The sequence below is a fragment of the Mus musculus genome, chromosome 18 (assembly GCF_000001635.26).
Source record: "Mus musculus strain C57BL/6J chromosome 18, GRCm38.p6 C57BL/6J".
Lineage (NCBI taxonomy): Eukaryota > Metazoa > Chordata > Mammalia > Rodentia > Muridae > Mus > Mus musculus.
In genome coordinates, this window is record NC_000084.6 from 20811980 (window position 1) to 20825555 (window position 13576).

General features: G+C 42.5%; 1 protein-coding gene across 19 annotated transcripts in view; it reads right to left on the minus strand.

Annotated features, from left to right (window-relative positions):
- Window positions 1-5231: 5231 nt before the first annotated feature.
- The window catches only part of Trappc8 (trafficking protein particle complex 8), a 79215-nt gene continuing 70870 nt past the window's right edge, over window positions 5232-13576 (minus strand). For 16 of the 19 annotated variants that reach the window (XR_001782396.2, XR_001782397.2, XR_001782399.2 and 13 more), the window contains 4 exons: window positions 12988-13089; window positions 8899-9044; window positions 7245-7334; window positions 5244-6332 (listed from right to left, as the gene is read on the minus strand). Coding sequence is in view for 15 of the 19 variants with exons in the window: in XM_030250631.1 (XP_030106491.1) it covers window positions 6098-6332; window positions 7245-7334; window positions 8899-9044; window positions 12988-13089 (573 nt within the window). In the remaining 4 variants the exon portion in view is untranslated. Of the gene's footprint in view, window positions 6333-7244; window positions 7335-8898; window positions 9045-12987; window positions 13090-13576 lie in introns of all 19 variants that reach the window. The other 3 variants (NM_001361188.1, NM_177038.3, XM_011247030.3) reach the window with 2 other exon arrangements.

A 13576-nucleotide genomic window follows, 5' to 3' on the forward strand; every position in this document is an offset into this window, starting at 1 on the left:
CCATGACTCAGCGCACTTGGTGCTCTTGAAGACAACCTGGTCTGGGTCGCAGCACCCAGAGGCTCACAGAAGCTTTCTATCTGCTAGCACCGGGTTCGCAGATTGCTATTCCCTTCTTTTGATACACCATTTGGCTGGGTGTGCGTTATCAAACTGTTCTATGCACAGCGTGGCTCCTTCCCTGGGAGAGACTGGGAGATGCTATTGAAGATTGGAACTCTTGCCAGATGACCTAGCACTGCCTTTAGCCTTTTATTTATGACCGGAAAGCCACAGCGTTTTCCTTTTGTAGTTGTTGGGTGTGGCATGGGTGTTGAGGATCGGATCCAAAGTCTTGCACCTGCTCCACACACACCCTAGCACTGAGCAACACTCCCACGCATTTTCATTTGCTTTTATGTGCATGCTGTTTTTCCTGAAAGTCTGTCTGTGCACCCTGATACCCACAGGTCGGAAAAGAATGTCCTGCTATAGACAGCTAAGACACTGGGGGGGGGGGGGGGGAGAGTGCTGGGAATTAAACTCAGACCCCTGGAAAAGCAGTTGGTACTCTTAACTCCTGAGCCATCTAGCCAGTCCATTTTGTAGTATTTTAAACCTTTCCTTTAAAAAAAAAATTATGACTTAGAAAATGCCATGTAAATGCATGTGCGAGACATCTTTTATATCTATAAATTGATTCAGTGATCCACAGAAATAACATGTGCGTGCCTGTATGAGTTTATGTGCCCTGAGCCTATTTTTGATGCCCTATTCTGCCACATCAAGGCATCCTCTGATTAAGGTTTGTTTTATCCTTTTTCTTCCTTCCTTCCTTTCCTTCCTTCCTTCCTTCCTTCCTTCCTTCCTTCCTTCCCTTCCTACCTTCCTTCCTTCCTTCCTTCCTTCCTTTCTTCCTTCCTTCCTTCCTACCTTCCTTCTTTCTTTTCTTTTTTCTTTCTAAATACAGGGTCCCTCTGTAAAGCCTTGTTCTTACCACTAAGCAACCTCTTCAGCAACCAATTCTATAGTTTAAAAAGCTCACCAGAGAGGCTGGAGAGATGGCTTGGTGGGCTAAAATATTTGTTACACTTGCAGAACACCAGTTTGGTTCCAAGCAATCAAATCCATAAAAAAACACCCATAAATCCCATTCTAGGGAAAGAAACTGACTCCCTCTTCCTTCTCCTTCCTTCTTTTTTTGACAGTGCTTTGTGTGCCTCTAGCTGTTCTGGAACTTGCTCTGTAAACCAGGCTGGCCTTGTCAAACTCAGAGATCCACCTGCCTCTGCCTCCTGAGTGCTGGGATTAAAGGCGAGTACCATCATTGCTCAGCCTCACATCTGTAGCGTGTAATTATTAAAAAACAATCCATGCTATGGCCAGCTAGGCACCAGTGCTCTTCCAGCCCGGTACATAACGTGAAGTGGAGTGTTCTCCTAGCTAATGCCTCTCCCAAAAACACGGGCTCTGCCTCTCCAGAGCTCTGAGATCTCTTAGTCCTTGCGGCCAGCTGCTGCCAAACCGCTCCGCACTCCCAGTTTCCATGGCTAGCTGGGGAGGCACACTCTTGCCAGCCCGGGCTCTGCTTTGGTTACCTCTCCCCTGGAGCGCACCTGAGATGCTGCGAAATGTAAAATACCAGGCAATCTTAGTTTAGAATCAACAGATGACACAACCGCTGGGCGAGGAATATATCATCCTAAACCATCAATTATTCTATGTTAGAAATCTTCTGGTGGCGGTGGCAGAATCCACCACCAGATCTAACAGCATCCTTTTGCTCTCGCCTCACCTTCCATTCTCCTGAGTTCGCGCTTCCTCTCTCAGACCCGGAAGGCCCGCCTCCTCTTGCCCAGTGATTGGCTTCTTATAATCTTTATTATTCCATCAGTTAACTAGGGAAAAATTCCGCTACACACATCACTTCTTTTAAGATTATTCTCAGCCTGGCGTGGTGGCACACACCTTTAATCCCAGCACATGGGAGGCATAGGCAGCACATGGGAGGCATAGGCAGGCGAATTTCTGAGTTCAAGGCCAGCCTGGTCCACAGAGTGAGTTCCAGGACAGCCAAGGCTACACAGAGAAACCCTGTCTCGAAAAAACTAAAAACAAACAAACAAAAGATTATTCTCTAGGGGTGATTTTCCAAAAGTATGTTGTCAAGCCGCTTTGGCTACTCTTAATAGTCCTCAAGACAGTTTCCTAAATGTCCAAGAGTGGCCTCAGGGAACACATTTCCCTGGGGAGACAATTCTCCTTGGGTCTCTAATACTTGTGTTAGCACTATCCCATCCTTCACTTTCCAATAGCCTTCAGAACAGTGATGCCTCCTGTTCAGAGCTGGCATATTGCTGTGCATGGAAGCCTGCAGGCTGGTTGCAGCCTATAATTATAATATGCTACAAATACTTTGTAATACATAGGTCAAATTGCTGCTACTTCACGATCAACTGATGAAAGCCCGTTGGGACAAATAGTTTGACAGAAATGGCTAATTTAAACTTGGAAATTGTATTATATGAGTTGTTTCATTTCCTTTAAAACAGTCTCACAGCTAGTTTTTCTTACTAAGATTTCATTTAATTCTGATTCACAGCCAAAGATGTGTTATTGGTTGTCTGTGGGACCTTAAAGTGGGTTAGGTTGGCTAATGGCTGGCACCTGTTGCCTGCCCCATGATCAGAGACAGCCTTGGAAGCTAGAAACTGTGATAAGGACAGCCAGATAGGGCCATAGCATTCTTGGACAATGAAGAAGGGAAGTTGGTTAAAGACTATATACTTAAAAAGACCAAGTCTCACATGTTATCCTAACTTCTACATGGTGCACTTGTACACACACACACACACACACACACACACACACACACACACATTTGTAATTTAAAAGTTTTAAAAGATGGTTAGTTACCTTCGGGTAGGTCAAAAGGTAACTGCAGGTGACTGTGGTGCTCAGCTTGAGGCTGTTATTAAAAATGTGTGGTGTGGGCTGGGAATGTGACTGACTCATCTGGTAGAGTGTCTACTTAGCATTCACAAAGCTCTGGGTGCCATTCCTAGCACAGAATAAAAATCAGGCACAGAGGCACACACTCATAATCCCAATACCCAGAAGGCAGGAGAAGCATCAAAAGTTTAAGGTCAGCTGGGCGTGGTGGCGCACGCCTTTCATCCCAGCACTCGGGAGGCAGAGGCAGGCGGATTTCTGAGTTCGAGGCCAGCCTGGTCTACAAAGTGACTTCCAGGACAGCCAGGGCTATACAGAGAAACCCTGTCTCAAAAAAAAACAAAAACAACAACAACAACAACAACAAAGTTTAAGGTCATACGCAGCAAGTTGGGGGCCAGAATGGGCTATGTGAGATCCTGTCTCAAAAAATGAATACACACACACACACACACACACACACACACACAATTCAGTAAAAAATCTTTAAAAAGCAAAAGCTATTCACCTCTCCCCCCTCAACTTTGGTGTCACTTCTTACAACACTAATTTCAGCTTAAAAGATAGATAGCTTAATGGCAGCACTGACTGAAAGCTGTATCTCTAGCGCCCCCCTGTGGATATGGCTTCATGAATCCCTGGCTATGGTGAAACCTTGCAAGGGGAATCCTGACCCTGCAATGTCTTTTTTTTCCTTGTAGTTCCCAAACACACCAGGATCACTTCCCTAGAGTGACTTCAGCTCAGTCTTCGCCTCTCTTTCTGTCTGCATTCCTATTGTTTTCATTTCCAGTCTCTACACAGGCTCCACGTACAAGCTCCTTGGAGCTTTGTGCTGAATTCCCACTAGCGGAAACTTTGGAGTTGGTAGTATCCTCTTCCTAGCTATACTGAAATCAAGAACTGGCTCCACTGCTTTCTGTAGGTTCGTATACATATCTGGAGGATGAATGGGAAGATTTGGGCAGCTGCCATTAGCTTACAGCCACCTGAATTCAATGTTCTGGGTTAGCCTGAGAATATGCTTCACTCCTTTTCTGCAAGGGTATTTTTTGCTAAGTTTAAAACTGTGGCTTAGGGGTGGGGGTGTAAGCTCAGTTTTGGCTTCATATGCTTTCTCAACACAAGCTATATTTAGTGGAACTCTTTCCCTGTGCAAGAGTGGGAGAGTTCTGAGAATTTTAAACTCCTGCCAGATAAACCAGCTTTTCTTTTAGCCTCTTATTTGTGACAGAATCACTGCCCTGGTACAGCCCCAAAACTGCAGAAACTGGGTGCAGTGATATATGCCTGTAATATTAGCACTTGGAAGGGAGAGACAGGATCAAAAATTAAAGGCTACTCAAAAATTAATTTCTTTAAATTAAAAACTGAAGTGAAGCACAGTAATGTACTAAAAATTAATTTGACAGCATCAAAAATTAAAAGTAAATTCTATAGTAAGTTCAGGGCCAATCTGAGATACAGAAGACCTGTTTCGAAAAGTAAAACAACCCACTATTCAACTGGTTTTTATTATTCTTATGAAGTCACTTATCAGATTTAACTATGCTGCTCTTCTGGACTGGGCTGACTTGTCTAACTAAGTGCCTGAGGTCCTTATGCAGACTGCAGGTGGCAGTTGCAGTCTGCAGGCAGGCATTCGGGGAGGGGGGAAATGTGTGTGCTCTGGCCTTCACTGCTTGCCTTCCTCCACCTTGGGTGATTTTTCCAGCACACAAGCAGACGGAAGTGACATGATCTGACAGTCATCTGGATATCTGTGAGGTTCTCCACACTGCCTGTGTTCTTCCTCTTTCCAGACTCCACCACATCAGTAGTTCTCTTACCTTCCTTCCCTCCAGCTCAACCTCTCCCTCCGCTTGCTTCAATTTACATATTTCTCCTGACTTACACATCGGCTCCTCCAGGCTCATATCTGTGCCTGTCTCTACACTGCTTCTTGGAAGGGAAAAGATCCCGAGAGCAGCCTCCATCATAATGCCAGCCTCCCAGCTCTGTGCTTTGTTCTAGATTTTTCCCACGAGAAGAGAATGAGTGGCTAGTGCTTTAGTTGCCTGTTCAGCTCAGCTGTACCTGTGGGAAGCCACAGGAAGTCTGTATACCCAGCACCAGAGCCCGTGTAGCTGTGATGGCAGCTTTGGAAGTGCTGCTGCCCTTCCCAGCAGGGTAAAGACAGACCATGCAGACCTGCACACAGCATCAGACAGGACGTGTGCAAAGAAAAACTTCATCTGCTCTTCAAGAACAAAGACCATGCTTCATTTTTGAATAATGGCAATGAAGCTTTCACAGGAAACTAGGCTAGTGCCTACTGTACATGTTTGACATTTATTTTAAATAAAGAATATATTAAGTCCTCACAAAGCCAGGTTTTAAAAAAGGCATCTAATAAATTTATACAGTGAATAGTATGTCTTTATTCTATTTACAGTAAATTTGTTATAAATATAATACATTTTTGAAAAGCTTATTTTTAACTTGAATAGATTTATATTTTAAACAGATCAACTTAATTGTTAAAGTTATTATAATAAAGAATATGATTTAATGACAAAAATCTTATTGTGAAATAGTGTGACAGTAAGAGATGAGCAAAGGAATAAAGTTGACCTCCTTCCAAAACTATGTTCAAAGCATCAGAAAAGCTTTTTGTTTTTACAGTTATGTATAAGCCATAGGGACACCACACTGAAATGTGAGTGTCTATAACCAGCGTTCAAAACTGGTCTTACAGAACTGTTTGGGGCAAGCCAGGAAAATTTGTATTTAACACTCTATAGAATTTCACAGTAAAGGTAGGATCTTTAGACTAATGGCTTAACAGGAGTATTGCCAGCAAGGCTTTTCATTCCTCAAAATCACCTTCTAGGAGTCAACCGTCCGATAAGTTGCAACAGCAGACTTGGACTTTTTTTTAAGACACGGCTTAATAAGGTTTATGGATACGTTGAATTCTGTATTATAAGAATATAAATTATAACCAGGTTTAAAAGGAAAAAAAAAAATGCAGTCTACACATTCTCAGCCCAGAGTACTGTGTCAACTAAGTGCCAAGTCCCTGTATTTTGCAGTGATCAGAGAACTTCCTTAACAAGTTGGGTATTTCAAATGCTGCTGTAAAACCAATTCCACAAAGTCAAACTGAGTCTGTGACTCTGAGTTGTCACGCGTTATTGATGATAATCAGAGCAGGCATGGAGTTCTGCTGACTTGTTTCAAATACTGTAACGTGGTCCGATAACTTGGCGAATACTCTTGGAGTTCCAAGGTTATAAACGCCTGTATGAACAAAGCATGCCTTCAGCTGCAAACTGTGCATCTCTTGGCTTTTCAGCTGGAGCTTATACTGTGTCTGTCCAAGCCACGTGAATGATCCGTGAGTTTCCAGTGCCTCAGGACTACAGGAGGAAGGAAATGGTAAGTTGTAAACCTTTCCCTTTATGTTTTTTTCTCTCAAATTTTACATCTTTCTTTCATCAAATCCTTTTATTTCTAGGAATTATTTATGAAATTAGTAACAATAATATTATTTCTGTAACAATTAACCATGTGCTAGAAGTTATTGCTATTTTCTAAGAACAATAACAAGACAGAGTATTCATTTAATGCCATTATAGGATGGCATTTAGTAAACAATGAAGCATGATTTGAAACTTAGCTCTTAACCTCTTGGCTATGCACATATAAAAACAATTGTGTGTAAAATAATGTCCATGATATTAAACTTTATAAAACCACACAATGAAAACAAAACAGTGCCTAACAACACAGCATAATCTAATGAGTGTGTGGCACACACCAGACAAGTCTACTGTGCTCGGATCTTAAGGCGTCATCTGAGGCGTAACATGACAGCCTACAGTGTACTCTTCAGATGACTTGGAACCTGCAGAGCCAGAAGGTATTAGATCCCCTGGACCTTGGTTATAAGTCACCACACAAGTGCTGGGAACCAAACAGAACTTTACAAGAGCAGCAAGTGCTCTTAACCACTGAGATATTTTTCCAACCCCAGGTTTATTTTTTAATACAAAAATGTCTGAGACAAATCTGCTGGCTCTAGGAGAATTGGATATTACAGTATAATGTAGACTCCCTTGTAAATTACTATTTTCAAATCAGGGGGAAAAACTTCCATATTTAATAGCCCTGTAAACATTTCTTTGATACCATATAAACAAATCTAGGGCATGCTTGAGTTAACTTTATCCATGTTAGGCAAGGATTTGCATAATTTCAAAACACTGAATTGCTTTAAAGGATGCTAAACTTTGGGCTACAAAATAACCATTCACAAAATAAACTCTTACCTTGTTGTTTTATGCCGGAGATCAACTATTACGTCTACATCAGCCTTAGAACAGTTAGAAAGTAAAAGGGTGACTGGGACTAAGCAAAGGCTGTGGAAGACAACAAACAGAACTATTAGCCATGCACTTACTTCTCAGAAACAAGTTTCTTAAAAATAACACAAGAAGACTTAACAGAACACAAGTTTAAAATCAAATTCAATAAGAAAAAAAAATTCAGTCACAATATTCTAGGTAACTTATTTTGTAAATAAGATATATTTCTAAAATCCCTCCATAATAAACATCAGCACGTACACTTTCTATAAGCAATACTGTTAAGCAGAAGTGTTGTCCCTAGAGACAAGCATGGCTTAGGGTGCTGGTGCTAAGCTCAGTCTGCATCCTCTCTTCTATTACAACCGTGTAATTCACAAGAGAAGTGAAACAATCGTGTAATTCACAAGAGAAGTGAAATGTCTGGAGCTTACACTAGGCTAGTCCGATTTGATCCTCTAATGCTCTAATACTCACAGCTTACTGAAATGTCCCTAGAGAGGAGATGCAGACATGTGTAAGCATCCCTCCTGGATCAGCGTGCAGCATCCCTCACTCCTCCTGCCGCCCTTCTAACCCTCAGACTCTACTGACATGATGGCCCACCGAGTGTTCCAACTCTCGGGGCATTGTAGACTGCTAACCTTTCTCTCTCCAACTGCCCACTGCTGAGACATCACTTCCATCTGGTGCTCCCTCCTGCTTTCCTGTTCCTTTCCAGCCCTTCCAGCCTTCCTCTCTCCTTGGCCCACCACTCACCATTTCTCTTCTGTCTCATCACATCCCTCCCCAGGTCTACCAAGGTGACTTCCCCAAAACCCTGAACATCAGTTGTCACATATATACTAATTCTAAGAAAACTCACTCCATCTTATACCCTGTAAAGGGATGGCCTTTTCAGTGTCATCAGATTTAGAACGTTTTATTTTTAAAACTTTGTTTATACATTAAAGTCATTTCTCAGCATTACAAACAAATCATTCCCTCTTGATATTTAGTATTTGAAAGTTCCCCCAAGGGTTAGGGGTGTTAGTTTGCAAGATGGCTCAGTAGGTAAAGGAGACTGCTGCCAAGCCTGACGCCTGAGTTTGCTCCCTGGGCCCCACACAGTGAAAGGAGAGAACTAAATCTTGAAGGCTGTTCTTTGACTTCTACATGAATGTCAAGGAATGTATTTCATACATATATGCAAACAATACAAATAAGACGTAAAAAATAATCTCAAAGGAATGATAGCAGTCTTAGTTCCACTGCTAGTCATGCTGTGGGTCTGATTTGTGTCTAAACCAAAATGATACAAATTTCCCCCTAGCTTTTGACTTTATGAGAAACCTTACAACTCAAATAGAAAGCTTATGATACCTGAGAAGTGGTCGGGACAATATCCATCCTCAGTAACACCCAAGGTGACAGTATGAGAGTGTGTGTGTGTGTGTGTGTGTGTGTGTGTGTGTGTGTGTACACTTGCAAACACTAGTAGGCTAAATCACTTAAGACTAAATATTATTTTAAATTTCTTTTCACGTATGGGTTAATGTTCTTATCAAAATAATATTAATTTTTAAGAATGGGTGTCTTGTACATGTACATAGGAAAATTTAATAGAAAACCTTCAAACCTTTTCTGATGAAATGGATGGTGAAATGACTCCGGATAGTGGAGACTTGTTTTAATGAGATTAGAAAGCTGCTCTACTGATGGTCTTGTGGAAACTGTAGTGTTTTCTGGCCTGAAAAACTTTAATAGTTCCATTTCTGGTGGCTCCTGAAATACACACAAAAAAAAAGATTAATAATGAAATGATGCTTTAATAAAGTTATAGCATATAGACTTTTTAAAAATCAATGAAGACAATGTAATTATAGGTTTTTTTTTTTAAAAGATTTATTTATTGGTTATATGTAAGTACACTGTAGCTGTCTTCAGACACTCCAGAAGAAGGAGTCAGATCTCGTTACGGATGGTTATGAGCCACCATGTGGTTGCTGGGATTTGAACTCCGGACCTTCGGAAGAGCAGTCGGGTGCTCTTACCCACTGAGCCATCTCACCAGCCCCTATAGGGTTTTTTGTTTGTTTGTTTGTTTTTTTGCTATTATTTAAACTAACAGCTGCTATCATTTGCAATATAGCCTGGAATAAACATTAATTTCCATTTACCTAACAATTCCATACATTCGCTCTATGATCTTATATAATTACCCTAATACTCTTCTTATATGTAAATTTAGATTCCATAATTGATCATCTCAATGGTTGGTATGATTCTTATCCAATAAAACTGTTTAGTACTTAGGCTGTGGATATTCAATTATATAGCACCAGTTTAAAATTAAGAATGGACCAAAAAAAATTCCACCTTGAAAATATATTGCTTTATTTCACAAATTTAGTGTTTCAAATGTATCACACTGTGAACCCCAAGATTGTATTATTTACTGGATAAACCTGTTTCTAGTTGTAGTGTGGCTCAGCTCTAGCACACACCTTTGATCCAAGAGCTTTCTGTAAACAGAATTTTTGTAATCCAAGAGTTTATTGTAGGGGCTGGAGAGATGGTTCAGAGGTTAAGAGCACTGGCTGCCCTTCTAGAGGTCCTGAGTTCAATTCCCAGCAACTACATGGTGGCTCACAACCATCAGTAATAGAATCTGATGCCCTTCTCTAATGTGACTGAAGTGAGCAATAGAGTACTCATATATATAAAACAAACAAATACATCTTTTTTAAAAAGGGTTTATTGTAAACAGGATTAAATAAAGTCAACCAAAAATAGGTCAAGAGGCAGAGCAAGCAACTAGTCGAGAGGAAGCAAACAGAGGAAATACCATAGAGAGTTAAGAGGGAGTCAGGAGAACAGATAGAAAGAAATACAGGAGGTAGAAGGGAAGGACAGTATAGAGACAGAGAGACAGTATAGAGAAAGAGAGCTTGCTTTTTTCCTTTTTGGATGTCAGCTGAGAAGAACTTTAGCTGTGTGCTTTCTCTGCCTCTCTGAGATAGCAGACTCACCCCCAGCAATTGGCTCCCGAGACTTTATTGGTAAAATCAAATGTCTGAGACTTTGTTAAAATATATAAATATATATACACATTTGGGGCAGTGAACTGCACAGATAGCCTGGTCTCCATTTGAGCACAGGCCTGGAACCCCAGCGACCTGGTGGGTAGTGACTTCCTCCTTCACAGGACAGTAGAAGTTTGGCCAGCCTCCTGGGCCCCTGGCTCCTGTCATAGCTACAGCCCCCCAGCCCTCTGCAGAGAGATTATGTGGCCATCAGTCACAAAGGCAATGCCCCAAGCTCCTGGTATTGTCTGGACTCCATCCCCACAGTTACCTTACAACAGCCAGGTAGCCCACCCCACTATTAAAGGAGCTGCTTGTCCCCTCCTCCCTCTCTTGCTCTCTTATCTCTTGCTTCCCCTCTCCCTGCCTTCCCTTCCCCCCTCTTTTTTTTTTTTTTTTTAAGGTTTATTTATTATATGTAAGTACACTGTAGCTGTCTTCAGACACACCAGAAGAGGGTGTTAGATCTCATTACGGATGGTTGTGAGCCACCATGTGGTTGCTGGGATTTGAACTCAGGACCTTTGAAAGAGCAGTCAGTGCTCTTAACCACTGAGCCATCTCACCAGCCTACCCTTCCCCCCTCTTTCCACATGGCCATGGCTGCCCTCTACTTCTCTACACTTCTCAGAGCTCTCCTCCCTACCCCTTTTCCTTCGGTCCCTGGGAGGGTCCCCACTTTGTTCCCAGCTCTTCCGTGCCTGGGATGTCCGAGAGTGAGAACCTGATGTCCCTGGCCTCTGTGTGGCCCAGGGACCCCAGAACCGGCTCTTCTGCGGTGCCCAGTGGTCTGTGGTGCCTGAGAGTTGGAGTCCAACTCCGGCAGATCCTTGGGGACCCCAGACTGTGCCTTTTCCCACCCCCCAGAGTGAGGTCCTGTGGCTTCCCACAGTCTAATGCCCACCTGACAGTTCTGTGGGGTTGCGTACAGTCAGACTCCCTGCATCCCTCCTCGCCCAGTGGCCCTAGCCCCAAGTAGAAATGGGACCCCATTTTTTGCCCCCATACACACATATAAATAAATATATACACAGGTATATTACTTAAAGGCTAACATGTACTGGGGAGATAGCTCAGCTGGTACACTGCTTGCCTGGTGTGTACGGGTTCAAGAACCTGCACTCTATAAACCAGGCACAGGGGCACTGCTGGAATCCCATGCATGCCTTGTATCCTAGCCCTTGGATGAAGGAAGCAAGAGAATCAAGAACTCAAGGTCAACCTTAGCTACACAGCCAGTTTGAGGCCAACCTAGGCTAACTGCATAAGGAACTTAAGTTGTCTGTCTCTGTCTTTCTGTCTTCCTGTCTGTCTTTCTGTTTTTTGAGACAGGATTTTGTTTTTTCTTAAGAGGAAACTGAACAACAGCATCAAAATGACCTCCCACTGGTCATAGATACAGCTCTACTTACTTCCCAGCACAGCTGATTGCACCTGAGCAATGCAGAGTGCTTATGAGGACTAAAGGAGAGTAACAGCAACACTGTCACACACAAGCAGTACAAGCTAGCACATTCTCCTAAGCTGTGGGCACCTCAGACTCAGTACCACAAGGCTTTGCAGCTCACCTTTGCATTCCTCCTCCCTCAGTCATTGTTCCAGTTTTTTTGTTGAAAAGTCATTTTATTTAGGTTGGAAAACAACCAAAATTAACTAAAATAGCCATTGAAACTTAAAGAGCTATCATATGGACAGGTTTCACAAACATGACCTATCCCGAAGGACCTAGATGACAATAAACCCTAAAGGACATCAGCACACATTTGGAGCCCAAGCTCTGCTTTAACCCCTAAGACTCAGGCAGGCCCGTTTAATCCAGAAGACCAAGAGCTGAGGAGGACTGGAAGAGTTTCTGCAGAGCAGCTAGGATCTTTCTCTCCACCTGAGTCTGGGTTAGAATGTGTTTCCATTTGTAACAACTCTGTGACTACCTTTAATTTTAAGTTTGAAAACTGCATTATTATCGGCTCAGGGGTTAAGAACACTGTCTGCTCTTCAAAAGGACCTGGTTCACAACTATCCCTAACTCCACTTCCAGGATCCAATACCCTCTGCCTAAGTCTGGAGGCTCTGCACACTGCACATTGGGCACTGTGTGCACTTGGCCATACATAGTCTATGAACATCAAGCATGCAATGATACACAGACATATGCAGGCAACACATTCACCTTTAAAATAAAAACAATACGTGTAACTAAGTGTCTTTAAATGTATTACTAACATATTCAAGTCATCTAAAACAATATGACTTCTGAATTATACTGAGTAAGGGCTAAAGGTATACAGCTTAGTGGCTAGGTGTAGGCTTATCATTGTGAGGCTCAGGGTTCAATAAAATAAGTAACACGGAATAAATTCTTACATATGACCTGTCAGGAGAAAAGATATAAACAGGAGCCACAGAAGGATATTTAGACAAACCAGGCATGTGATGCATGCCTCTAACTCCAGCATAGAGGCTAATGCAGAGACTGCACTCTGAGGCCAGCCAGAGCCATGCAACTATATCCTGTCTCAGAACATGGAAGACTGAGTCGGAGGGGATGAGAGGCAAGGCACAGAAAGACCATGAGCTGAGTGAGGGAAGGATGGCTCACATACGTGAAAACATCACAACGGCCTCCCAGCAACTGCCCTTACCTCTTTCTGAGAGTGTGAAAAGGCTTCTTTCCCAACAGTGCGAACAACAACGTGATGCTGGCCTTCTAAAATAAGCTGCTTGTTATCTTCTACAACGTATGCCTAAAAATGCAACCAACAGAAATGTCACCTTTCATTCACAGTAGAAACCTCAAAAGTAGCCATCTCAACATCGGGAGCAAAGAAAAGGATGACACCTTTATCATTCACCAATCATGCCATGCCACCACTCCAACCTTTCTTTACCAGTCCATAAAGAACCATCTGCCCCCCTCTCAATGTTTCGGTTTCTCTATAACTCACGTTATCCAAGCACTTCAAGGAGACCAATCCTGAGTATTTTTTCCTTGTTTTCAATAGACTTTCAAGAAACAACTCCAAAGAAGTGTTTAAAATCAAAGGTAGTCACAAACAGAGTTGTCACAACGTAGGCCTCTTTTGTGTGTGAACATCATGTGTGTAGGTGCCCCTGAGAGCCAGAGCTCCGCATGTACTGTCCCCCCTCAGCCACTTCTCTCCGCCTTGTACTACCTGGCTTCTGGGATCTGAACTCAGGTCCTGTGCCTGCATAGCACTTTATCTACTGAGC